The sequence below is a fragment of the Oculina patagonica genome, chromosome 8, assembly GCF_052425735.1.
Source record: "Oculina patagonica isolate OP01 chromosome 8, crgOcupat, whole genome shotgun sequence".
Lineage (NCBI taxonomy): Eukaryota > Metazoa > Cnidaria > Anthozoa > Scleractinia > Oculinidae > Oculina > Oculina patagonica.
In genome coordinates this window covers 13238245-13266229 of record NC_135765.1, presented here as the reverse complement: position 1 = coordinate 13266229, position 27985 = coordinate 13238245, and the positions used below count along the sequence as shown (strand labels likewise).

Genomic DNA, 27985 nt, shown 5'->3' with positions numbered 1-27985 from the left:
ATGGGAAATGACCAATTAATTTGGTGAGATATACAAAATAACCACTTAAAACAGTAAAGGAACATTTCATTAACACAGCAAATACAAAAGAAGGAACGGATGGCCAAAAGTGACGGAGATTGAAACGGAATGTGATATGGGTATTTCAAATATTGTTGGGCTGAACAGTTGTTAAAGTTAGTTCCTTTTGCTTGAAACTCTAAATTATAACCTCCGAGATACACATTTGGTTACAATGAAGCTATGGTTGTGTCATTAAGATGCATACAATTAATTTATTTGCAAACATAATTTTATAGCAAGCATTTGGCAAAACTAAATAAAATAAACTTAACTCAGCCGTGACACAGTCCCTTTAACTGTAAAAGTCACAACCCCATCGAGACCCTCTTAATTAACTAAACGGGATCACAGCGGTTTCTAACACCTTCCATGGGTCAGTACTACACATCTTTAACAGTTGTTGCCTATAATAATGATGTCAACCAAATGCAAAATCATTAGACTAAGTGTTATTGCGTAATGATCAGCATGTTAAGAAGCATTGTTTTGCAAAGTTGAAAAAATTTCCCCGACGCGAACCGCTCCGCAGAAAATTCGTATTTATATTTGTATCTTTTAAAACATGCTGATCATTTTTGTTGATTACAAAAAAGAGCAAATAAATAAAAAAAGTACATGGCTTTATTAAATTGCAATAAATAGTTGAATGCTTTGTACAACAATTATAAGAAACTAAAGTTAAGTATTATTTTTTAAAAGATGATTAGAAAGCAAATTAGATACATTGTCTTCCAGGCAAAACAGTGAACTATGTGGGCCAAAATCACATTTGGGAGCCAGGATATAAAATAATGATTTCATTATTAAGGTTAGTTCGAAAATGTTGTTTTCTTTTAATGAAAGCGCCGAAATTGCCTAAAACCTAGAACATTTTTACCACAATACTAAAACCAAGCTATGGTATGGAAAAAAAAAATTACCGGACATAATAAGAAACCAATTGCAATTTGTCGATACTCTCGGCTTGTTTGCCCTCTTAAGCCTGGTTCTCATATGATCGTCCCGATCGTCTCTGTCGCTTCAAAAAGTGTGCTTGCTCCAATCACCTCAGACTTTGCAAACGACAGAAGCGACAGAGACGATCGGGGCGATCATATGAGAACCAGCCTTTAGAAAATACGTGGCTAATTTGCATTATAACGCGAAAACAAACATGGCGGCTATCTTGAATAAAGACCTATTAATTGGTTGTCCGCGCTTTGCAATAGAACAGAAGACTACAATTTCCCTGTGAAGGTTTATCGAGGCAATTACCTCAAGGATATTATAATGCATACATCCACTTTTGAAGCCTCATTCTCAGTGTTGTCCAAAACACTTGTGGTATTTCAAATTTTCATATTAACACAGGAGGAGAATTGGGTATTTATGACACTTTTAAGAACAAAGTTTCTCGGCATCAATTAATTGATGGACACTTGTTAAGTTTCGCATTTCGTGTAAGTTCGTAAAACAGTCCTCTTTGCTCAAGAAGTTTGTTTGGTGAGTCAAATTCCACGATAGAACCATTTTCAAGAACCATAACCCTACAAAAAAAGAAAGAATTTAAAGTTTGTTATAATCATCAATCATAATCATATTGTTTTTTTCTTGGGCAATTTTGTCCAAGGAAGAAAGGCGCAATGAGGTTACGTTAACCCTATGTGAAGCACCAACCCGTGAAACCAGGCCAGACCACGACACCGAGAACTCCGTGGCCTACTCTTTGCGATAAAGTGTTGGTTCATTAACGTCCCCTGCTGACAATATAACACTGAAGATGCAGAAAACGGGACCTACAGTTTATCGTCCCTATCCGAGAAGCTTTGAACATCTAACCATTTGCAGATGTTATATTGCAAAGGCAGCACGTTCTCTTCAGTTATGTCAAGACCCCGGGTGTTGGTTCGTTCTGGGAGTCCAACCCCAGACCTCCCGCACAGCAGTCCGGCGCTCCACCAACTGAGCTAACCGGTCGGCGGTAAGTTGTTGTGTTTATTCTTTATCTTTATTATTTTTTTCTTTGTTCGTGAGCGGGCGGTATTCTACAAATCCTGCGATCTGATTGGTTCCGGGAGCGGGCGGTATTCTCCAATCCGGCCCGTTCACAGCGGGCGGTTCTTGGATTGAATCTCTTCAGTGTAAATTTAATATGCTGAACCTTTCTGTAAATACGGTTCATTTAAGCAAGGCGACTATTTGTTGATTAATTTCGAACTAAATAACAAACAGCATTTTACACTCTTGCTAACCCGTCGATCGACTCAACATTGAAATCAAATGGCGCGCGTATACAAACAAAGATTTTGTGACACAATCTTTCTAGGTTTCTTTTAAAAACAAATAAAGTAGAAAAAAATTAAAAACGTTTTTCACCAGCCTAGGTCGGTCCGTATTGGGAAAAACTGTGCCCTCGGTCAAGTGTAGACAACATCCTTATTCGACTTATTCATGAAAGGGGCACTCAATTTTAAAGTTAACTCGTAATTAGTAGAGGTGGGGTCCATGGATATAGGGCAGAACTTTTACCTATCATAGTCCATAATGGTGTTGAGCCTGTGGGCGATGGTAAGCACTGTGCGGTCAGCGAACTCACGCCGAATTGTTTGCTGAATGAGTTCATCCGTTTCCAGATCCACCGCGGCCGTGGCTTCATCGAGAACCAGGATCTTACTTTTACGGAGCAGCGCACGCGCTAAACACACCAACTGCCGCTGGCCAACGCTGCAAAAATGTAAACAGAAAAAAAGTGAACCATTGCTCATACGCCAGAGTCTAGGCAACTAGTCTTTCGTGGTGTACTTATTACCGTAGCTGTGTTTGGCAACTTTCACGTGCTTACTAACTGAGACTTTCCGGCTCTCGTTGGGGACATGTGCACAGAAGCGTAGTGCTTTATATGCATTACGTACCTGAGATTTTCTCCTCCTTCTGCTATGGTATGTTGTAGTCCTCCATTTAAACCCATAACAAATCTGTTCAGATGACTCACTTCGAGTACTTTCCATAGTTCTTCATCCGTGTATTTGTTAAACGGGTCCAAGTTGAGACGGAGAGTTCCAGAAAATAGCACTGGGTCCTGTACATAGAAGAAAAGTAGGAGTTAGGTAATTAATTTAGACCAACACAGGATGTGTCTTAATGAGTTCAACTTTCCTCCGTTGTAACGTCTGATTCGACCCGAAAAATTCCATACTAATTGCAACGATTTCTGCATAATGATTAGCTACCTTTTCATTAGCTTTTCATTGCTATGATTACTATTAGCCATTTTTTATCTGGAGCAATAGACACGTAGTTGATATCTTTCTGTATAGAGTGAGATTTTTTTTGCTTTTCGTTTTGTAAGGAAAAATAATAAGACCAAAAACAGAGATCATGACCAAGAGTGTTGTCAGAAAAAACGTGCAGGTGGGTATTTAGGTCAACCGCTTCTGTGGACTTAAATATACTTTGCTTATTTTGCCACAGTCTACTTTATCATGTTTAGAGTACAGCTAAAAAAAAGCAGTTTCAAATTAGTAAAGGTAGCGGTTTTCTCGCCATCAATAATTCACGTCCTGACGCATTTTAAAGCTAAAAAACTTGCATTCCTCGCTAGGTAATGTTTTCATCCATAACGCATGACATTCGAACCTCTATGGACCCTTAACGTTGATGCCCACTGAGGGCAATCCACGGTTAAAATTGTTAGTTTAACGTATTCTCATTTATCAGAAGACGGTAGTGAAACTCTGGTAGGATGGAATGTGTTTTACCAAAGGCACGCTTGTCCCATCGTGTAATATCAATATTTTTTTTTGGAAGTTCTGGCAACAGAACATTGATTAAAAATACTCACTTCTTAATTCCTGTGGAATTATAGTGAGTCGTGACCGCAGATCTTTTAGTCCAATAGTAGCGATATCAACGCCATCAATAACAATTTTTCCACCGGCCCTCTCAAGAATACGAAACAAGGCTAAAGTCAAGGATGATTTTCCAGCTCCTGTGCGACCAACAATACCGATCTGCAAAGTGCAATTGAAGAACAATACAAAACTAAACTCCTGTAAAGAATTTGAATCTCGTTCAGTACGATTTGCTTGTGCATCAGTCGATAACTTTCTGCATTCTACAAACCAGTCTGCTTGGCAATTTATTTCAAATATTGTAAAATGAAATATTAAATCTATAAAGTTAAGTATTCTAGTTCAACAATATCTACCACACTACAAATACGTAGTGGTAACGTACAGTAAAAACCCGCGTAAAGAAACTAAAAAAGAATCTGTAGGCAAAATACCAACCTATTTAGTCTATCCAATGTCTTATTTACACGCACAGATAATACAGAATAGTCTAGACATGCATGCTAGTACTTTGGAAGATAAATTTACTGTATGGTCATCATCTAAACTGTAATCTAGAATTATTAAAGCAATAATCCATACACCCCAGTACTCCCATCCCCTATCAAAGAACCTATTTAGGAACCTAGTAGCCTAAAATCACTAAATACCATTTCAACCTATGCTGTTGGAAAAATCTAGGTTCTAACGCGGGTTTACTGTATATGATACGATGTGGCTAAGTAAACGCAATATGTTGCAACATGGTAAGCGCTTCAAACGGTTTCAACGTTGTTTCCTAAATATTGAATAACGTTGAAAAGTTATCTTGACACCGTTTGACGAGCCCCAAGAAGGTCATTTCTTTAAGATCTACTGCGTCAATTATCATTAATCTATTCAATTAAATGAAGACACGGGTATGGGATTGTTGTCAGTTAAAATCTAAATCATGCACGAGGAAAAAAAGGAAAATTGTCTGAAAAACAATTGCTTTTCGATGGGTGTCAAAAAAGAGCAGGATACAGGAAGTAGGGACAGGGTAAAATTTGAATTCAATTGACCACCATCTTTTGGTTTTGCTTTTCTTCATGTTAGCAAAACGATGTTAAACCCCACCGGGACAAACATGCTAAAGAAAAAAATGGCATCGTATCAGTGTGTTAAAAAATTGAACTATACCTTTTCGGCCGGTTTGATCATAAAGCTGATTTCCTTTAGAACCAAGGGCAACTCATCTCTGTACCGTAACTGGAAATTCTCAAACAAGACGACTCCTTGTTGTGGCCAGTCACTTGACGGACGGCTGTCTGGAATGACCCTCGCGGCCTGAAATGTGATACAAATTTACATTTAACTATAAACCCCTATCTAAGCATTCCTAAAGTTCGGGTCAAACGAGGATGAGAGTTGACGAGAGTTGACTCTCATGAGAGTTTTCGTCAACTCTCATCGACTATCATCAACTCGGGCCAAACGCGAACGAGAGTTCGTCAAACTCTCATCAACTCTCATAAAAATTTGAGCACGTTCAAAGTTGATGAGAGCGCATGAGAGTCGATGGAGTGCATGACAATTCCATGCCAAACGAGAGTGAGAGTTTGAACTCTCATCGACTCTCATCTTCTTTTGGCCCGGGCTTAAAAGCGAGTTTTCACACCGTTTTCCCGCGCTTCGCACCAGCTACTGTATTTGCTTTGAGTTTTGATTGGTTTACTTGATTGTCTGTGCCCTTCGTGATTGGCTAGGGTAATTATTTTGTTTTTGGTTTTACGACACTCAATTGAAAACTGCTCTAATCCAGTAAAAAACTAAATTGTCAAACTCGAAAGCAGAAAAGAAGTACTCGAAAAGCCGAAAATCTAGTATTGTGGGTGAAATCAGAAGAAAATGGAAACGTTCCGATTCTCCTACTCCGATTCGAACGATCGACTTTTACTAGGTCTTACGAGCCCAACGACTCTGTCGCTAGTGAAAATCAACCTAAAGAGCCCTGTCTTAGAGCCTTCTATATGCGCACATATAAGCATGCGTGGTTTTGATTATCAACATCGTCAACATTTCACGATAGGGCAAAACTGGGGAGCTAGGCTCCTATATTGTTATCACAATATAGGACAGTATGAATTACTATTTAAAACACTTTTGGACAGTTATAAATTTATAGCAGCATAACATTTTCATTAACGCTACCTACCTCTGTTTTTGTAATGGAATATTCCTTGACCCTCTCAACTGATACCAAGTTAGTTTCCAGTTGACTCGACATTCGAATCATCCAGTTAAGCTTTTGAGTAATCTTATCAAGGAGATAACAATGAAAAAAGGTAATCTATAATTAAAACAACAAACGGCATCTGGCAACGTTTTAATGAAAATTTGGCGTAAGGTGAAAATGCTTTTTACGCCTTCTTAATATTATACAAGAGAATACACTTTCTAGTCTATGTATATATATTTAGATTACTTTTGGTTTATTCGTTTGTTTCTTTTATTTGTGTGTTTTGTTGCTTTTACCTGCAGCGCATAAGTCACAGAAAGTCCAACGAGACCTCCACTGATCTTTCCCCGGCTGATCACACCAAACAATGCCGCAAAGAAGATTAGACAATTTCCAATGAACTCTAAACGAAGAGACAGCCATCTACAAACGATAAAAAAACATGTGCTGAGTTGGTCTGTCTGGGAGGCGCGGTGCCCTAATGGTTAGCGCGCTCGACTCCGAGTCAAACGGCCCGGGTTCGTTCCCTGGCCGGGGCGCTGCGTTGTGTTGTTGGGCAACTGACACTTAACTCTCATAGTGCCTCTCTCCACCCAGGAGTATAAATAGGCACCAGCGAATTTACCCCTGGGGGTAACCTTGTGATGGACTAGCATCCCATCCAGGGGGAGTAGTAATACTCCTAGTCGCTTAATGATACAGAAACCAGGATAAGCTCCGGGTGTATGGGCCACTAGGCTCGGACAGACTTTAAATTTACCGACTCTTAATAAACCAGTAGTGTCTGGGATTTTCCTTTCCTCCTTTACTCTTCCTCCTAATTTTCTTCTGCATGAGCACGTTCGTGCCAAAGTGCCTACACGCTTGAGTTTTTCTCGCGAGTGTTCCTGTCCTTCTGTGAATGGTTTGTGCCTCTTGTTTCTTGTTTCTATAGATGGAGCATATTTTGCTAAACAAAACATCTCTTTTAGGCGGTAATACAGAAAAACAAGTACTGATGATGTAAAACTGCTTTTACTTATCAGGAATCCTGCGCCATGCAGTAAGTAAAATTTATGTTGGCTTTCAGGGCTAAAAGGGTCAACTCGGTATACTTGAGTATTTGTCCATTACTACCAATGATAGAATTACCTGTTAGCGGAAATAAACAAGTAATAGGCAACTTGGTTTTCGTCCACTTTGCGATAATTATCCCGGATGAAGCGCTGCTGTTGTGAAAAGGCCCGGATGGTGCTGGCGCCGTTGATTGTTTCTAAGAAATGACTGTAGATTGGTGATCGGCTCACTGACTCTATCCTTCTCAGTTGTCTCGATGTGGCCACGTACACCCTCTGAAGAAAGAGAGAGAAAAGCATTTTGTGCTTCTCGGTAATTCACTAAATTACAGACACTAGTTATTTGACGTTAGAGCGTACTTGCAAGAATAGCGATAGTGTACCTTTCTTATTATGACGAAGTTTACTAATGTTGTTCCACTTATGAAGAATCACGCAAATCGCGAGCCTAAAAATAAAGCCTCTTTATGCATGAGGTACTGGAAACGATTGGGATGCATGGTGTAAATAAGTGGAATCCGCTGTGTTTTACAATAGCTCTCTACTTTACTCGAAAAATTAAACCATTCAATAAGTAGGTTAACGAGAATAAAGCAAATTAAAAATATATACATATATAAAACTGTTATAATTTCCGGCAAAGTATATAGAACTACAGGGAAGCTTGAAATTTTCTCTCCTCGCCCCTCAAGTCAAACAGACAGGGATACCACTAAAACTTTCTGGCAATAGGATAACAAACATTAACTGAAAAGCAATGACAAAACTTATAGAAATTGTTTAAGTTATTTTTTTTTCTAAAAAAAGACACATATGGTTACAAGTAATCTGCGCTGAATCCCATGTCAGAGATTTTTTTTTTTAATTCTTGCGACATATCAGTTTGCACGAGTGTTTAATATATAATCTCTTGTTTATCTGGCCAATTACAGTATTGTTAAAAGCGAAGGAGTTGAAGTTGGCAAAGCAATAGCTTTAGGTAGGGAACTTGAACTTTTTCCACTTTTAGTTAGACACCCTCTGAACGTTTTAGTTTATCAGCGGTCAAAACAAAACTGAGAACTCATAAGGAAATTGTTCATCGTTGTCACTGATCATCGTTGCATGGCAACGGTACGTACCAAGCGCATCATATTAAGTTAATCACTTTTGACTTACATACCTGAATATAAAAATACAAAGCTCCCAAAGGAGGAACAATGGTGAGGAAAAGTGGTGTAGCGTAACTAACAGCAACCAGCATGCCAAGGACGTCATAGAACATCTGCAAGAACGCCCTCAATGATACTGGTATTGTCACATCGATACCATAAATATCCTTTGACAGCCGGTTCATAATCCTTCCAAGTGGAGTCGTATCAAAGAAAGTCATTGGTAATCGTAAAATATTGACTATCAATTTTCGATGGAGTGTTCTGGAAGCTCTAAACGCCCCATAAAACAATGCCAAGGAGTACAGGAAGGTGAAGAAAGCCTGCCCTGCACCGATACTACCATAGACTGTGAGGTAAAAGTCCCTTTGTTGATTCGTTGTGACGTTTGCGGAGCTCCAATAAGCCAGCCATATTCCCGTGGCAACAGCGCATGCTTCCATGACCGTGAAGAAGAACAAGGAGAATAAGAACCAGTGTATTCCATTGGACTTGATGTATGACAACAATATTGAAAGCTTGACCTGTTTAACGAGAGCAACGAGAGGTGCCTTAATTTAGCTTAGCAATTGCTTTCTGCTCTTAAAACATGCAGTCAGACGGAAATCAACTAGGATAAAAACGCCTATCTTCAACATTGTTTTAATTTAAATGGTTGTTTAGCTTATTTGAAAACCCGGTAGAATCAATTCTCTATTATACTAATCCCTCATCAGACCACCATTCTAACGCAGGCACTCGGAACAGGTTTTTTCGGCACTGCCGAATTTATTTCGGTCTTAAGGTCGCGGGGGACACCTTAGGCTCATTATTATGCATTTATTTAAAGCGTATGCACGAAGTACAACGACTGACATCGACAACTTTACGAGATATTTACGACTGGACAAAAATATGGGCGCGTGCGTGTGAATTGTAAAAATCCCTGTTTCTTTGATATTTTACCAATTTAAAACAACACTTAGCGATATACGTTCATATAATGTAGGAAGTCTTTGAGCTTATTTTTATTTAATAATTTCTGCAACTAGAGTAATCACAAAAATTGGCATAAACATCGTGCCCTTTTAAAAGCGCATTGTTCTCACCATAAAAGCGTGGAATATAATACCATAAACATCTCTCCTTGGCAAAATGATCGTATTTAGTCGGGACACCTTCAAATCTCAAATTTGGACTTTTCCATTGGCGAGATACAGCGCGGATACAGAACTTCATTACTTGCCACTGCAGATAGGTAAACTATGAATACTGTAGTGTGTCATAACAGAAGCGGAATTTTAAAAGAGCGCTTTTAGAAAGAGGTAGAAGACATTACATTCAATTGTGCACTAAACCGCCATAACTTGCTGGCAACTTTAAATTAAAAAATCCGCTTCTGTTATGACACTCTTGAGGTATTGACTGATTAGCTTTTGACAGATCACAGTGTGCTGTCTCCTACTCGTTCCGCAAACTCTCCACAAAATCATGTTTTTCCAATTTGCACTAACGAGGCTTTAACATCGCCGTTAAATGCAATCTACCAAAAAAAGATGACATTCACAATATTTCGTCATGTCTTTTGTCTCTTAAAATTGAGCTTAATCGCACCCATAACAGCCGAGAAATAAGCGTTTTAAAAGATGCAGGTCAAGCAAAATTTCCCTTCATGAATTTATTCATGCAGTTGGTATCCCCCGCGACCTTAAGCATTTTAAGGTAAGGTGTACACCTCAAGGCAGAGAATTATTTTAGTTGGCCACTTCTCAAAGGCACGTCTTTTAAAAGGTGAACGCCTTCTCAAGAAGAACATATATCAAGGCAAACGCCCTCATAGGGAAGGTACTCTGTAAGGGAAAAACTCTCTAAAGCGGACCCTCAAAGGAAGACACTGTATCTCAGAAAGAAAACTCTCTAACGAATGAAAGACCAACTCTTAAGCAGACAGTGATGCTAAGTTATGTTCCCTAGTGGGGAAGCAGTTAAGGAGAGAACTTAGAATACAAAACTATCCGCATTGTTGAGCAAAGTAAAGCAAAATTTCTAACGAGATCTGACACGATTCTACGCGAGCGACGCTTCGAAAACAAAACAGAAGCAAGACATGATTTAACAAACAATTTAGTAGTCTAAAAAGAACTTGATGAGATGTGTAATTGTATGTTTTTAAAACTACCAGACACAATTTTCGTCCCTCTTCGCAAAAATTCAAACCTTTCCAATCACGACAACTTACCGTTCCAGTCTCCGTCGTTTCCTCTGTGATAGTTTTTCCAACCCTTTTATCACTTTCTTGTTCCTTTTTGCAATTTTTCTGAGAGGCTTTGCTTTCTTTTCTGTGAGGTACGCTGTCATATTCTTCCAGAACCACTTCTTCGTCTTCGCTGTCGTTGTTTATATCTGTCTCTATTACGAAAAGTAACAATTATAAGTGCAAGAAAGTTAAACGAAGGGATTTGTTGCAGGACCCTGGTGTAGAAACAAAAACACAATGTGAACACACATACCAAAATGTAACAGACGCTGCTGGCTTTTGCAGCCCCATTATGTAGCAATGATAAAAGTGGTGCATGTTTATAATGGAAAAAAAGCCTTCAGAACAGATTCGTAACATTTTTTATATCTGAAGATTTTTTAGCAACATCAAAAACAACAACAACAACATGCAACAAGTGTTATATACTCCTTACGAAAAATCTACTAGAAATGATTATAGTTATAAATGTATAATTATGCAATTATCGTTCGTTTTTCGCATTGTACTACCAAGCCTTCGTTTTTGTGTTATCCGTGCGAAACTTAAGCTTAAGATGTAAGCAAAACAAAGGCTAACACCAACCACAATTTTCTTCCGAGCTGTACGTTTGGAGAAAATCTGCAAAGGCTCCTGAATTTTCCAGAAGTTCCGCGTAGGTGCCTTCCTGAAGAGGAAGAGAAAAGATGTTTTCAAATCACGCAAGAAAAAAGAGACGAAGAAGAAACACCGCTGATGCAACAACTGACAAAGACAACATTACCTCAGAAACGAATCCGTCCTGAAGAACAATGATGTGATCCACATGACGGAGAAAGCTGATGCCATGAGTTACAAGGATACGAGTCTAAATAATGGAAAAAAATTGTGCAAAATTGTTGTAATAAATTCTGAAAATATTGCCTTTGGCTTTTGTTTTAAGAACAAATGAGGACAGGAATGTCTTAAGAGGTAATCCTTGCAAATATTTGTATAAAAGCTTAAAAGCAGTGTTCACCCAAACATATACTTGTTAACTTACAATGGTGTTCGAAGCGCTGACTAAAACGCGGCCAAAGCATTCGGATACTTATTCTCATATAACTTTTACCCTTGTAAGTTTGAAACTTTTTGAAATTTTCAAGTAAGCAAGCTGTTTATTGGCAATAAAGTAAGGTACTACACATTGTGAAAGTTTGTGTATTGTTACTTAAAGTAGTAATTTATAACAGATAGGTTAAAATCATGAAGTATAAGGTATGACTGCGAGGTTATGAGTTAAGGAAAAGGCGAGTAATCGTGCATGGTTAAGGAACTGTAAGCTGAAAGGGGAATCTACCTCGATAAGAAGCTTGTTTGCTAATGTAAGTGCCAATCTACTGTTCTGCCTGCGAACAACCGGCCTGTATCTCAACAAAACTTGTAAACATCTAGAAAAACTGAAACATGATATCATCTTTTGAGGGTAATGTTAAATGTGTGCCCCCATTTAATTACCTTCTCTCTGAGCATTCCATTTGGTCCGATGACGTTTTGAAATAGTTTTCGTCCAACATGAGCGTCCACAGCACTGAGCGGGTCATCCAACAAGTAGATATCAGCATTGAAATAAACAGCACGGGCCAGGCTGACACGTTGTTTCTGACCACCACTCAGGTTAATACCCTGTTGTATTTTAAAACAAGAATGCAAATGAAATTAATTTGTAAATTTGTCCGAGACTGTTAAGAAGCGTTCCTAAAATGGCTCAAACATAAAATGATGTCTGGATTTGTAACCGCATCCGTTATTATTACACTTACACGATAAAACATCATTATTTCTCACCCTTTCTCCGATTTCTGTCGAGTCAGCAGCAGGAAGAATGTCCAGATCTGTTATTAGAGCACACGAGTCAATCACGTGTTCATAACGAGCGGAATCAAACGCTCTGTTGAACAAGATGTTATCTCTCACAGTGTCGTTCTGTATCCAGGCCTGCTGGGCAACATATGCTACAGAACCCTGAAAATTAAAGGATCCAAAGGAATACACTATTTTCATTAAAAACATTGAAAACTACTCTAAAATGCGGAAATGAGACCCCCATTTGTTCTTATTTGCCTTTGCAATGTGTCGGTCAACTAGTCAATCATCATGATAGCGGAAAACACTCCACGCACATCAAGCCCGTACCGAGCACTACCAAGGAGGGACATATGGCGACGAGGCAGCTGCTTACCTGTCAAATACTAGCTGAACAGTAGATCTGTAGCCTAGTACCTAGCTGTCTCAATGTCCAACCTGGCATGCTGAAACTTTGTACTCATATTAATTTTGCATTATTTTTCATCTTTTTGTAACTTGCCTTTTGATTCAGGGCTTTTAGAGTAACTGTGTGACATAACTAACGGTATGAAAAATAATTACATGAAGTTTGTTTGGTTAACTTTGGAAAACCCAGCAATTGGAAGCGTGATATATCAAACATCTTGAAATCTTACCAAAAATAATATGAAAATTGTCATGCACTCTACTCTCATTTCTATTCCTTTTAAAATGTGTCTAATCTAACTACCCCCCCCCCCCCCCCCCCCCCCTTTAAGGGGGGGGGGAAGAAAAATTTTAAATATATTTATCAACTCAAGCTTTTGACGCCCATTGTGTCATCCATATGATACCAACAAAAGGAAACATTATGCAGTAAATAAAATCACTAAATTGTACTACGTACGTCTACATATACAGTGCCATGTAATTTCACAGTGTCGCCAAGAAGAGAGGAAAGCAGCGTAGATTTTCCACATCCCACTTGACCGACCACTGCAACAAGTGAGCCAGTTGGAATGTTCAGATTGATGCTGAAACAAAAAGTATGAAAAAGAAAAACAACCATTAAATATTTTCGTAGGGCATTCAGCCGCAATAGGCTAGTTTCGAATTACGCTCCAATGATCACAAACAAAGAAATTCAGTCGAGATTCAGGGGAATAATTTGAATTTTCTTTTGTTTTATTCCCCTCAACCTCGACTTCACTACTTTGTTTAGGATCATTAGAGCGTAATTCGAAACTAGCCTATTGACTTGCCTGACAGGATAAGGTTAAGCCTAACAAAGGAATAATTAGCTAATACATTTACCGGCACTATTAAGCCCCAGGGGCTCATTTCTTTTCCAAACCTTTCGTGGGAAGGGGGGGGGGGGGGGGGGGGGGTTTGAGCTTATTAGAAAGAGGAGCTTTTTTAAAATTGTGTGAAACAAGAAGAAATTGCGTGTATTTATGTTGATATAATGTTATGATCTACTCTTTATTAAACGGAGAAGGTTGCTTATTACAAAACGAGAACTATCCGGAAAGGAAGGTAAGGAAGGTTTAAAATAGAGGGAGTGGGAAGGGGGGGGGGGGGGGGAACGGACCTTTCACATATATGTATGTATTGTAAACTTTCTTATGATTGACATGGTCGTTTGACCCGTTTTTTTACAATATTTTTTGAAAGATGCTATGTAACCTTCAAAACAAAAACAAAAGTCGTTGGACACGTTTTTTTACAATATTTTTTGAAAGATGCTCTGTAACCTTCAAAACAAAAACAAAAGTGCATTATATAATAATTAAATTGGGTTTAACCGGCAGCATTAACAGAATTGTTTTTAGATTCTCACCCATGCAGTTTTGGTGCGTCATTCTTATTCCAGCCGAACACTCCATTTTTAACACTAACCATGCCAGTGGTAAGCAGGGTAGCTGTAAGAGAGTATAAAAAATGTGATTATTATTTTTTGCGTTATTTTACTGCCTTAAAAAATAGCCTGACCTATGAGAAATCATAAATCGACCCAAACTACAACATAACTCTTAAGGAGGATATTTGGTCACTATTTGGGCTATGGTCTAGATGTCTAAATTTCCAGTGATTTCGCAGGAACATTTTGAATAACTTGTAAGTTCTAAAATGAACGCATACCGTAAAATTCCGGTTATAAGTCCTGGGCTTATACAACTTCGTGAGGGGTTTTAAGTGCGCTTATAATCGGAGGGGCTTATATCCCGGAGGGCTTAAAAGCGGAATAAAAAAAAAAAAAAAACGTTTCGGAACCAGCCAGGCAAGTGTTGATCGAAAAACGTTTCCGTTTTGAAAACGCGAAATAAAGCAACATTTAGCCCTGCTCAGTAGTGTCATCTGGCATAAGGGGGCTTATATCCGGGGGGGGGGGGGGGCTTATAATCGGATGTATTGTTTTGTTTCCAGGTAAAAAGGCCTTTTACCGGGAGGGGGAGGGGTTATAAGCGGGGGTCTTATAATCGGAATTTCACGGTATTGTATTAATTATCTCTATCGTTTTTTGGTTATAGGGGTTAAATGTTACGTGTCAAGCTTTTCTAAACTACCTCTTTTTTCGGGAAACTTTTTCTAAAACTTAACTTATTTATAATTCATCGTGAAACATGCTGGGGGTTTTAGTTTTCCGAAGCAAAACAATTCTAACCACGCTTGAAGTGTTTCTTAACAGCGCCGTTGCAAGCACTTCTGCAGGCTCGATTATCAGCCGCTGTTCGGAAAAATACGAAGCCCGGACGCGAGTGAGCGGAAGAAATCGACCCTGGTACATTTGCCTCAAACCGTTTGTTCCGTAATATAGGACATTAACTTTGTGCTCGCATGAATTACTGATCTAAACGACCACAACGGTGCGAACATTAACTAATTTTAAAGGTACTTTTCCCTTATTATTCTATATTCATAAGCTGTTATTGTTAATTCAGACTTAACATATCTCTTGTTAAAGTTCTTTAAAAATTCTGACGCTGACTTTGTTGAACGTAAAACAACGCTTATAATGCACTTTTTACAAGACGTTTCAACCGAGAACCTTCGGTCTTCTTCTGTTTTTAAGCATCGCAGAAAAAAGCAACGGCTCTTTTAATGGTTACACATTTGCACAATGCTACAAACGTGTAACCATTTAAAAATGGTACAAATGTGTTACCATTAAAAAAACGGTACAAATGTGAAACCGTTAAAAAAGACGTTGCTTTTTTCTGCCATGTTTAAACCGAAGAAGACCGAAGGTTCTCGTTCGAAACGTCTTGTAGAAAGTGCATTATGACCGTTGTTTTACGTTCAACAAAGTCAGCGTCAGAATTTTTAAAGAACTTTATTGTATACTCCTGACTGCAATTCTAGTCCATCTCGTGTTTCTTACGTGATGTCCTTTGAACGGCATCGGGGTCCAGTTCCTCTAAATCCAAAAATTCTTCCAAGCGCTTGATTGAGACTCGAGCCTTTCGACAAAAAACGAAAAAAAATCAAAGATCTCTTCGAGATATCGACTTTTTTTGCATGAAGTTAGTATGAGTAGAAGGTTTATCCTGGGCATTGTTGTTCGAACATATCATGGAAGAATTCAATCGTCTTTCGTCTTTCGCGGAGGAAATGCTGTATTTGTCAGTCGCGACGGCTGGGTGATTTGCGACTCATATACTTTGGCTTGGTTAAAAATGGTAAACTTTGACGTTTGCCTTTAATCCAAATAGTTGTTTCCTTTCGAGTTAGAAAGATTTCTACTTGGCTTAATGCAGGGTTCTCGATAAAGGTTACGCACGATAGAGTTACCTTTTGTCTCGTCACGCAATCTTAACCCCACATTGAGAAGTAAATTTTCGTTTGGATATTACCAAAAGCCGCTTCTCCTCGCGTTATTCTTTACCTTACGGCTACACATGCCATTTCTTACGACTACATTTCCAGTAAAACAGTTGAACTCTATTTTTAACCGCACAATGCATATAATATTATGACAGGCGGGCGCGGAAGATTTTGCCAGATCGATACGACATTAAGTGTGGGGTGAGCACGGATAAACCACAACTATATATTAATGAAGATGAATTGTTCAACAATGACACGAGATGAGGCAAAGAAACAATCTGATATCGAGTGTCATTGTTGAACAATTTATCTTCATAATTTTATCGCCGAGCTTAAAATTTACCATCTGTATTATTTACTAAATATTATATATTATAAGTTAAATGATTTTATTTTTTCGAACTCACTTGTATACACGTTGTAATCACATCTGGAAAGAATCCAAGCGGGAAACGCATAATTCCAAACAGTGACAGGGCCACAAATGCTTTGGAAGCTGTCAAGTTGTTACCTGTGAGAACGTACACTGCAAATGTGCTGACAGCGACCTGATAAAGACAAGTTTACACACGAAAAAAACATAACTAAAGTAGAAACCAGATATTTTGAACTATCAAGGGAAACAGAAATTGGATCGAGAAAACGGGAGCGCGAAAAATCACGGATAAAACTGCAGTCTTCGACTAATGAGGTGTCTGATGCGCGAACCACTAACCTAATAAAGACTCTAAGGATATTTTAACAATCAAATGACCAAAGGAGATTTGGGAGCAAAAAATGCGTTCTTTATGGATTGATCAGGTTTTCCAGGATAAGGGCGCCGTGATTTGCAATAGGCACCTTACGATTGAGGCTCTTCCTCATTTCCCGCAAACTTTTAAAGGTCACGAGACTCCGATCTGGCCTTCATGATTGACGTTGGAGGTTCAGGTTTCAACGTCAAGCACCCGGTCTAGAGGTAAGAGAATAACGGCAGAGTTTTTCGCTAGCTATAAAACCATAAGGCGAATTTAAAAGTCAATAGGTCAATTTTACTTTTCGTCAAGGGTTATCTCTAAAAAAGCAAGTGCACGTGGTTGAGTAGCCCAGTTAATGTTCACTGCTGCGAGCTCCAAACTGCAAATGAGCTCCAAACTCCAGACTTTTGTGGTCTGCGGTTAAAGGGGGAAGCCTCAATCTTAAGGTCTCTAAAATGTTTTGACCAACATCTAACCGCTCATTTCAAATATTACTGTTTAGAATTTCGTCATGATCATTCATGATCGCAGCTTATATTAAGATCTTGAGGATAGGCTTGGTGTTTGTTACTAATCTTATACCCTGATCCCAGTTTGCACGGACCTTGAGGACATCTGGGTATGGGGGGAGTTCGTCTCAGGATTACCAACTCTGCTTTAAAGGCATATTTTCTCCCAACCCCAACCACGACCAACAACCCCGCACATACCCACGACCGAGGGCAAGAAGGGAAAGATGGGAGATCTACAAAAGAGACCCTGGGAAAGAGGTTGGGTTGTAACGACCTACCATGGTAGGCAAACTGTTGTAAATGAAGGTCAATAAACTTCTCCACATTCTGGATTTCAGAAGGTACTTCAGTTCCCTGGCACGCTTGTTGTTGATTATTGACAAGAAAGACTCTTCCCAAGCGTAAAGCTTCAGGACCTAAGAAGATAATATTCGTAAGACTATACTAAAGTATTGAAGAAAGATGATCAAAAAATGACTTTTAAATGCTGAATTACTAAAACGTTAGTGAATTATGGTATAGCATTCAGCATGACGCTAAATTTTACGTTAAATTAATGGAAGAAAACAACACTGAACAAGAGTCCATGTTAGAACATTCTAGCTTAAAGTTATTAGTTACACCTTTTATGTGCACGAGGGAATGATTAATCCAGACATAATCTGAGTTTTGTTTTTCTCAGTTACTGGTATTTATTTATTGCAGTTTAGATATCGATATCTTCCTTCACTCTTGCTCTTTCAGTTATCGAGGATTATTTTGGTTTCGACAAAAAAAAATAATTTTCATAAATATATATACCTCTGTCGAGGACCTTAAAAGTAAACCATTTGCGAAGCGTGGTGTAAGGCCTTTCAAACGAAAATACCTTGATTTTTCTTCAAATGGACAGACTTAAAGAAAAGACTTATGGAGCTCCTACAAAGATTCACTTTTCCAGTTTAACTGAGACAACTTGCTAAAACTCAGTTAATTGTAGTTAAAATAAAAAAAAAATAATAGGACAAATGAATTTCCTTTATTTATATACAGTAGTATTTAAAGATAGAGGCTTGTTGAGGTGTATATTCTCGATTGAACTGTTGGTTTTTGTGGATGGCGAAAAAAAAAAACTAAAAAACCTGGAGCAAAACATTCGGAGCAAGGACAAATTAACCCTTTCCAGACCGGGGGGGGGGGGGGATGCCCGCGCTGACTTTGAACGCTAATAACTTTTTCAAGATTCAACCAAATGCTGCCAAACTTTGCGAGTCTATTTAAAATTTATCTGGGAATAATTCGGTAGGATAGGTTGTTGTGTCAGATACTTGACGTCACCATGGCAACGGCATTTTGACAGGCATAGATAGATAGATAGATTTACGGAAATATTATATATATATATATATATCCTCTAAGTTTCATTGTGATTGCTTAAATATTCTGGAAGTTACGGAGGGGGGGGGGGGGAATCCCCCCTCCTGTCTGAAAAGATTCAAAAAAGCCCGTGTCTGAATAGGGCTTAAGTTACTTGATTACTTATACTAGTTTTACTAGTTTTATGTTACTACAGATCTAGAGCATTGAGTTTAAAAATCATATAAAAGTACCTTGATTCCATTAAGGACTTCATTTATTATCTTTATTCGGTCATCTTTCTCTGACATTTGCTTCACCTATTTAAAAAAGGCAGTAACATCCATGCATCAGAAACATAAAAAAAACTCCTTTCGATTTTATTAGTTTAAATATTATCAGTCCCTAGTGACTGGTTCTAGGAAATCTTTAAGAACCTTTCAAGTGTCCAGAAGATTTCTGAATGACCATGAAAAAAAATAAATCTACTGAAATAAAATACCTCTTTAATTTATTGGCAACGAACATAAATGTTTGTAGTGATAATAAGGATGAGTTGTACCAGGTTTACTCAAGCGAAAGAGATCACGATGCAGCGCCGTTTTACTTTAAAAAAGACACCAAAACAATAACTTGATTTTAATATGATATAGTCATAGCTTTGATTTATTACAATATATTACTTGTTTGGAAACTTGTCAAACTAAACATCTCCTTTAGACGTGCCTCCTCAAACTCATTTATCATTCATCTAGTTAAAACAAACGAAATCAGAACCGTGACGGTGGTTTTAAAATGTGATCTTAATTAGGATAGATTTTTTTTTACGATTTTATCTCTCCACTTTCTACGTCGTCTTAGTTTCGATTGACGAGAAATATCAAACACTCGAGAGTGTTCCATCATATTTTCAAACACTTATCAGTTAGTCAAAAATCACTCAGTCAGTCCGTCCGTACAACTGCCCGTCCGTCCGTAAGTCGGTCGGTTGGTCGGTCAGTCGGTCAATAAGCAGGAACTAAGTAAATAAATACCTGCAAATTGTTGACCATTCTTCCAATCAGAAAATTTAGTGGTGTAAAGACGACCATAACACCAAGGCCGACGTAGATTGACCAGCCCATAGTGCGATGCAAAAAGTAAAGCGAAACACCAACTTGGAAAGGCGCTGACCATATCATGTTTATATAAGTCATCGAATCCATAAGCCTTTGCGCGTCCACTGACATCAGGTTAACAATTTCTCCTGCCGTTGACTTTGCTCGAGATGCGTTGCTTAGTACTAGGGCCTGGGCAATAAGAAATTAGGCATGTATGAGCATTGTATAATTATTATTATTATTCATTCAAAATATCTCTCCGTTTCTGATTGGCTTTCAATCCCCGGTTAATTCAAGCTAACCGGCTAGCGCTGACCAAATTTGGAAGAAGGTTATATTATATCATATATCATGGCCAGCGCTCGAGCCAATGCTGGAGGAAAAATCGCACCACATTGGTGAATAGTTACAATTTGACCTAAAATGACATCTCCCTCCTTATATGGTGCTTGTACCGCAACGTAGAACGTAATAAGTAAAATTACGAGGGATATAGCGCCCTCCTTACGATTCATTTTTTTTACAGGAAAGATCTCTGTTTAGCAGTAGTTATTTAGTGATGGCTTGCTCTGAGCAACAGGGCTATGTGTTGACCTTCCCGTTAGCAGGTGGTAAATTGAATGTATTTTGCTTTCTTGCAGTTTACCAAAGCTTTGTAAAGGATTTGAAGCGTGGTCGAAATATACAGTCGATACCAGAATGCAGTATCTGCGAGAACTACATTTTTTTTCCGAAGTTGGATTTTTGATGGGTTTTCACAATTTAAATAGAATTTCCAACGATGAGCAAACCATTTTACCGTGTTTTTAATTTAAGTATGTCCATTTTCTTAATGCAGTCCTCCATTTCCTATTGATTTTAAATAGTCATTTTGTTGACATAGGGCCACCTATACGCTGACAACTCCGGATAGCTTTTTTACTAAACGTCACGTTTTTCAGATGTAATAAAATAGAAGTTTTAATTTCCTTTTTCTCATCTAAATCAAGACACTTGCATGTGTCATACGACACGAACTGACTTTCAATCCGGCAAAACGTTTTTGAGACAGCCATAGAAAAAGTCATAAGTTTAACAGTACAGCCCAGTACAGTCTCAAACTATCCACTCAGAATGATTCAACCGGATTTTCAGTTTACACTGAAAAAAAAAAAGAAACACCGAAAATGATATTCGTTTTGCCTTGCTAACAGAAAGTTTTCCGGAATGTTTCTTAGTTACCGTTTCGCAGTAAAGGTGTTGAAGCGATGGTCGAACCGTAAAACCCATCAACCACAAAAAACATCTACTCCAAAATAATAATAATAAAAAACGTTTTTTCGATGGTACATTTTCGGTGGATTGTTATTTATTAACATTATATTCCAGCCATCTCGCTTTTTTTGCGATAATTAAACCATTTTACCGTGCTTCTACATTTTTCAAATGTCAATTTGTTATTGCAGTACATTTACTGTGATACGATTACCATTCGTTGTCGGATGAGATGAGCTCTACCTGAAAGTCATTATTTTTATACAAATTTAAAAAAAGCACTTTAAATCGTCTTTAAAAAACGCACCTGCCTTTGTCACACAAGTTACAAAGCTCATGAAGCTGATATCCGGCAAGCCGTCCATTTTTGGCGGCAAATAGCTCTTTTAGCATTCTATCATATGTGACGCAAACAACTCAACAAATAAAGTTAATTGCAACTGTGAGTAAAAAAGTGTAATTATAATGTAGTATAAAGCGGTGAAATGAGGTGCAATATAGTGTTATGTAATGAATAAGAACAGATAAAACACGCACCAAGCTATTACGATGACGGATTGAAGTGAAAATGTGTGCAGATCAGAAGTGCAGTAACCTCTTTTGCCTCAGTCTGTTCTGTGAGCTGCAGACAAGAAAGGATTACCCTGCGAATCTGCGTATATCGCAGGATACCTGTTTTGTACGGATGACAAATGACAAGGGTTTTAGCCCATATACATGTATAGACTTCATGACAATTTGTTGAATGATAAGTAAAAACTATTCTACGAAATCGCAGGAAATATCGCCTGATACTTGGCCGACGGTACCGTAGGCCGAGTGTACTAAATTGCACGATCATGAGTCCGCAGGATTGAGCAGGATAGTTGTTTTCTTAGATCGCGTTCGTTTGGGAATATTCTGGAATAAGAATATATTCCGGAATACATTTCGGCTACTCTGCTCCTGGGAGCAGAATAGCCGGAATGGAAATCCAAGTATTCCGGAATAGGAAGAGCAGCCAAACGAACGCTAACTCGCATTATTCCAATTTTTCGTATTCCGGATTGATCCCAAATGAACGCGCCCTTTATCAATAGTTAGTAAAAATGTGGCTATGCTACAATGGTTTGCAACAGTTCGGAAGGAATCTTGGCAAAATACGTACATCGCAGGATATATGTTATAAAATAAAGAACAGATAACAAAGTCGGACTTCCTGAGCATACACGAGCATTTTGATAAGTTGATGAATTGTAAAAGGCAATACATGTTTTGTGGATCTTTGCTATCGGATTTGGATTGCAAAATCGCGAAAATGTTGTTTCATGTTGCTACAGTTAACTAACCGGTTCATCTTATCAAATGAAAACTAACAAAAGAACCAGTTCAAAAATATTTTACATGCTCTATTTATTTTTTTTTTTTTAGCCTGTCTAATTGATAGAGGCCTGGCACGAGTCTTATTTTCGTCAAATAGACTGTTGTCAAATCGAATGAGTAAAAAGTTCTTGGATATAAAATTAAATGAGATTTCTAACGTTAACCTTAATACGGGCCTTGGGTATCTGACAATCTCTGTTATTATGTTCAGTTACAGTTACTTAGTGACTGACTCACTACTTAGTCCATCGCGCCGACTAAGAGGTATTTTTGGAAAAAAATAACTCAACAACACAAATAAGGAAGTATGCAGGATCAAAGTCGGTCTTTAAAACGCACTGTATCTTCTTGTTAATGGCTTACCTTTTCATAAAGTAGTCCGATGACGGATGAACGTATTCGCATACCAATTATGTACATTATCTGGAAATACTGTTGTAACACTAACGACTGCAATGTAGCTGACACGAACATGGACGCTGCATACACATAACCTTTCCATGTTTCTTCGGAATCGTTTTTGTCTTCTATAAATTCAATTAGCATTCTGAAGGAGAAAGTAAAAATGAATTTATACTGCATTAGTCGATAAGCATGAACCACAAGCAATCATTTCTACCAACCAACCAATAGCGAGGGCGGTGAGAGAGAGACCCTGGGAACGAGGTTGCCAACCAACCACTGAACCAGCCCATATACCAATCAATCAACAAACCAACCAGCCAATTGCAATCAATTAACCAACCAACCAACCAAACAACGAATGAATGAATGAATGAATCAATGAATCAATCAATCAATCAATCAATCAATCAATCAATCAATCAATCAATCCGGTAATCTAGAAAGCAAACAAGCAGTCATTTCTTTCATATTTACGTGGTAGTGCTCTGTTTTCAAAATATGTTCAGTCTTACTCGGTTTTTACCAATGTTACAATAATTTGTGCACTTAATGAATAATACCAAACATTTTATTTATTACACAGTAACGCCCACATTCGCATTAAATTTTACAAAACAGTTACTTATACCTACCTTAATATTTGTGGCTGTACAAATATAAAACAGTCGTGAAAGAGTTTGAAAATAACGGCTAACAGAAAGTTCAAGCCATACATCTTCACTAAAACTTTCAAAAGTGAAGGTTTTCTCTTCTTAAATTCTTGTCTTTCTTCCTTGTGTTTATCGCCAAGTAAAGGGTCGGTTTCACAGGGCTCAATCAGTGTGGGATCTTCAACTAGAAATTCTTTTTTCCTGCAATTATGAGAAACGGTTCATGCGGTTAAGTTCACTTATAAACTTTTTTCAAAGTTTCTTACCGTAATGATTCGATTAAGCGCCCTCCTTCCAATAAGCGCCCCCTTCCGAATAGCGCCCCCTTCGAATGTGTTTTTGTTAATAAGCGCCCCTATTCCAATAAGCGCCCCCATTCTTATAAGCGCTCCCATTCTTATACGCGCCCCTATTCTTAAAAGCGCTCCTATTGTGGCTAACTGACCCTACTGAAGTCGTCGACGTCGAAAAGATAAACTCATGAACATTCACCGTACCGTACATGTATATATTTACTGCTAAAATGAACAATTCTTGTAAAAATAACTGAACTTTTAACAATTTGTTACTGTTACAGCTTTTGTTATTGCTAATTATTTTAAAATATGTTAAAGTTTTGTTTTGAACATTTGGTTGTTTCACAAAAAATTTAATAAGCGCCCTGTCCCGAATAAGCGCCCTCCCTTAAGGTGCCAAAAGTAAATAAGCGCCCCGGGCGCTAAATCGAATCATTACGGTATGTTAATTACCGTTATTTCAGAAAGGAGATTTCTTTACTCGTGAATTTCCTTCGTTATGTTGGATATTGGTTTTGTTGAGAAGGTTGTAATTGTTAAATTGTTGGTTTTCCTACCGGGGGTTCTGTTACTTCATTTTACGTGAATGTTCGTTCGTTCGTTATAACTTTAGATCAGGCGCCCACAGTACCGTACTGGGGCCAGACAATAGAAGTCGGGAAGGTTGTAAAAAAAAAAATAGAGTTTGGAGATAACATGTTTTGAATCGACAAGCTACCCTCTCTTCCATCAATATTGAAGTCTTACCGAGTAGTTTGTTAAACTAAATAATGGTGGAGGGTGGGTTGGGGGTGGGTGGAATGGGTACAAATCCATCACTTTTTTTTCTATGGTTTGCAGGACGTAGACGCACTTACGAAAAATGGTATGTCTTTTTATGGTTTAGGTGAACAATTTTTTGACTCATTGTCGTATCTCATCTACCTGTTGCATTTCATTTGTTCGTGATTCCAGATGGACTTCATTTTGGGAACGATGTATGACGCTCTGCTCTTTTTATTTAGTGCCCAGAGGTCCTTGTCCTCCAGAGGCCTCTTGTAGCCAGTATATATTATCCTAAAAGAATGAAAAGATAAAGATAAATTGCTTTTATGACGCAGTAATTGCCTGACAACGTGAAAAGTGGGAATGCATGGTTACCTTTCTGGGTCTTTTTATTTTATTCAAGTAGGTGTGCAAAGTTCTGAGAGACGACTGAAGAAATGGAAGAGGACGTGGCAGCCCACTGCAATTTTTTGTCGCGATAAACCAACTGCGATTCCAATTCGATTCGGTCGCGGTTGTAAACACGATGTCGCCAAAACTTTTGAAATTACAACCCAAACAACACCATCCTTGTTTATAAAAGGTGTGAACATGCTCCGTCATGCAAAACATCTGTTCAATTTATCACGTTCTATGAAAAGTCTAGCGATATCACCTACATGTGGACTGAAATTGCAGATCCTTGCAGGCGTGAACGACAGAAATGGCAGTGGAAATCGCTTCAAGAATTCCATCGAAAGTCGCCTGAGTAAATGGACCTTTACTTTTAATTCAGTCTTAAAACTTGACTGTAAAGTATGCAAATACTGTATGTGCACGTGAAATAACAAAAAGGAATTCACTTGCATTTTGATACTCTTGCAATAAAACCAGTTTAATCAAAATGATTGTTGCCACCTTTTGGCTGATTGCATTTCTTTCAAAGTAATTTCGATAGTTTCGGTGAGTTTGGTGATACACAAGAGAAGATCTCCCTTAACACTAGTAAACTTCAAGTAGCGGTAGTTACCAGTTAAGCCACCAGAATGTCATTCTTGAAAAGCAGTTTGCTGTGTCTTCTGGGCACGATTTCTAAATAAACAATGAATAGTCACTGAATGTAAACGCCGTATGTATGGTACCTTAAAATTTGAGTGTAGATTAAAAAACTAAAGCGAGCATGCATGCCAGCAAAATTTTAGGTACACATTTAAACCGCGATGGAGTCGTAATGCAGACTATAGGAAAAGTTATCATGTTTTTGTTATATATTTTCAAAAGTTTACAGTATTTCTGAGTTATGCTCTCCTTACTTTAGGTTGACCTTTCCATACGTTTCAGTCCCAAACTAAAAATATCCATGCTTATATACATTTAGTCATTACGTTATTATAAGTGAAGATATGGCGAAAACATCCAGACAGTACATCCGTGTTCAGTGAGGACGATTTCTCTTTATTTGACCTGGAAAAATTTGACCTGGTTTGTTCTTACCCTTTTGCATTCTTCTTTAGCAGGATCGTCTGGAAATGATGCCCAGCCCACACGGAAGTTTTCTTCGTCGGTCGTAAGGGGCTTTCTCCCGGCCATCATGCCTAAATAAAAGTTGAAAGTAGTCTATCAAAATCGACAAGTTGTTGGAAGTGTCAACCACAAAAAGCTAATAATGCAAAGTCGTCGCCTGGGACAGCAAATCAGCAAAAAGCGTACTCAACTCATCACAACTCGAAACAAAAACACCGAATGACCGAAACACGGCAATTTTGTTCTGATTACCTGGTTACCAGAAGATGCACGGAACTGATTTGGTTTACTGGGTGCGAAGCGCGAGCATGAAGCGACCAGGAATATTCAGCCACTCCCTCTGGTAGGAATGTTAGTCAATTGAAGGAATTTTGTCACATTGCTCTAAAGGACATACTTTCAATGCAAGGGTAGAGTGCCTTGCCAAAAGACACAACACGAACTTAAACCCGGGGGGTTCGTTCCGGATAACCATTCGGCCATACTGGCCTAGTTCTTACGTTCGAACTAATAAGACTCACATATACATTTTGGATTAACGTTAACGGTCACACGGTGGATATGCTGATTTCGAACCGAAGCAAGCACAATTCCTCAGGTATTAGCAGCTAAGTAGGGGCAAGTGTTTTAGAGTTTCAGGACAGAGCGGAGAGCATTCTTGTACCCAGGGTCTTCGTTCCCTTTGTCCAGCGGTCAGCGTACGCAATAAGGAACGAAGACTCGAGGTACGAGAATCAGCGTAGCGGCAACTTTAATTTTCTTATATCTGTGTATCAGAAATTAATCGCGTCCACAAAGTCCGAAATACCCGAACGAAATATTTGAACAATCTGATACTAGTACAACTGGGTAAAGAACTTATATAACGACGTTTCGTCGTCTGTAGGAGAAGGAAAAGGAAATGTTCCGATATTTCCATATTTCTGACGGACGGGTGTGTTGCGTGACAGGCTATGTCCGCTGCAAACACCACATTCAAATTCGAATACTCGGCGGCTAATTCAAACAAAATAAACTCGGCGTTTGAGTCTTTGCTAGCTCATCTTACTGCATTTCTTTAACAAAGATTCCTTATAAATTAATCGTCGATCATGCGAAAGTAGCAAATTGACCATAGCGACAGTTAAATTCTTCCAAAAATGCTCTGATCAAAACATTTCCACCCATCATTTGCATAATATTCGACTGTACAAAACAACAAAGTGCTCAAGTTTCTACTTAGGTAGTACTGGAGCACTTTTTACGTTGTTTTAAGCATCCAAGCACCGAGTTACTACTCAAGATCTTTAACAGATACAAAAGTGTGACGGACTTATAAAACTTACCTAAATTTTATGGCTTGTTCCCAAAATCAATGGACTTCCACGCTTCATTCGGCACCCGGAGGCCGGTATTTCAGCTTTTCTTGATAGTGGCTTCACAGAAAAATCCACAAGTTAAGTATTCCAAGGTCATCTTAGCTTGCATGTCTTCATTACTATGAAAGAAGAATTAAGTAACATACAACAGCGTGGAAGTAATTGTATTACAATACAGAAGTAAATTAAGTTACACAATATCAAGAAAGAAATTGGTGGTTCTGTCCTCGTGCACCGGTACATAATGGCCGATACAATCGAAAAAAGAATACACTACAGCTATCTAATGACCCCTAAACAAAGAAAATACAAGGGTTATTCCCGGTACACAAGTGCAGAGCCCGTAAGATTTTAATCGTGGACGTGACCATAGCACTGCACCTCAAAGCTTGCCAATCTTTTTGTCCGTACTCTGATGAAGAGAGTTACCTGGTAGTTCTGGATACACCTCAGCCCAAAATAAAACTGCGTTATCATTGTGACTTATACCTTTCTTGTTCTTTCGGTCTGAGCGCAAGTTCGGTGAATCAACTTCACCGAACCACATCACGTTGATGTTA

General features: G+C 38.4%; 1 protein-coding gene across 1 annotated transcript; it reads right to left on the bottom strand.

The window, feature by feature from the left end:
• Positions 1–669: 669 nt before the first annotated feature.
• Positions 670–27985, bottom strand: LOC144663853 (multidrug resistance-associated protein 1-like). The gene is made up of 28 exons (XM_078524926.1): positions 27807–27985; positions 27393–27544; positions 26038–26138; positions 25574–25635; positions 24724–24855; positions 23486–23704; positions 22812–22995; positions 19767–20021; positions 18987–19052; positions 17676–17813; positions 16556–16696; positions 15703–15781; positions 14161–14242; positions 13228–13354; positions 12342–12518; positions 12012–12179; positions 11299–11382; positions 11121–11202; positions 10518–10687; positions 8311–8823; positions 7225–7424; positions 6390–6516; positions 6070–6171; positions 5055–5201; positions 3898–4052; positions 2955–3125; positions 2572–2766; positions 670–1589 (listed from the first exon to the last, which is right to left on the bottom strand). Exons 3-28 carry the CDS (start codon positions 26134–26136, stop codon positions 1463–1465), a joined length of 4002 nt encoding a protein of 1333 aa, XP_078381052.1. The 5' UTR covers positions 26137–26138; positions 27393–27544; positions 27807–27985; the 3' UTR covers positions 670–1462.

What these genes read in the sequence shown, in the direction of transcription:
- LOC144663853 (XM_078524926.1), bottom strand. Translation starts at nt 26,136, where the DNA reads ATGATGGCCGGGAGAAAGCCCCTTACGACCGACGAAGAAAACTTCCGT. An exon ending in GAACAAATGAAATGCAACAG is followed by an intron (nt 23,705 to 24,723) that starts GTAGATGAGATA and finishes TCATAATTGCAG; the next exon opens with GAAAAAAGAATTTCTAGTTG. An exon ending in ACCATTATGGACTATGATAG is followed by an intron (nt 1,590 to 2,571) that starts GTAAAAGTTCTG and finishes CTTTTTTTGTAG; the next exon opens with GGTTATGGTTCTTGAAAATG.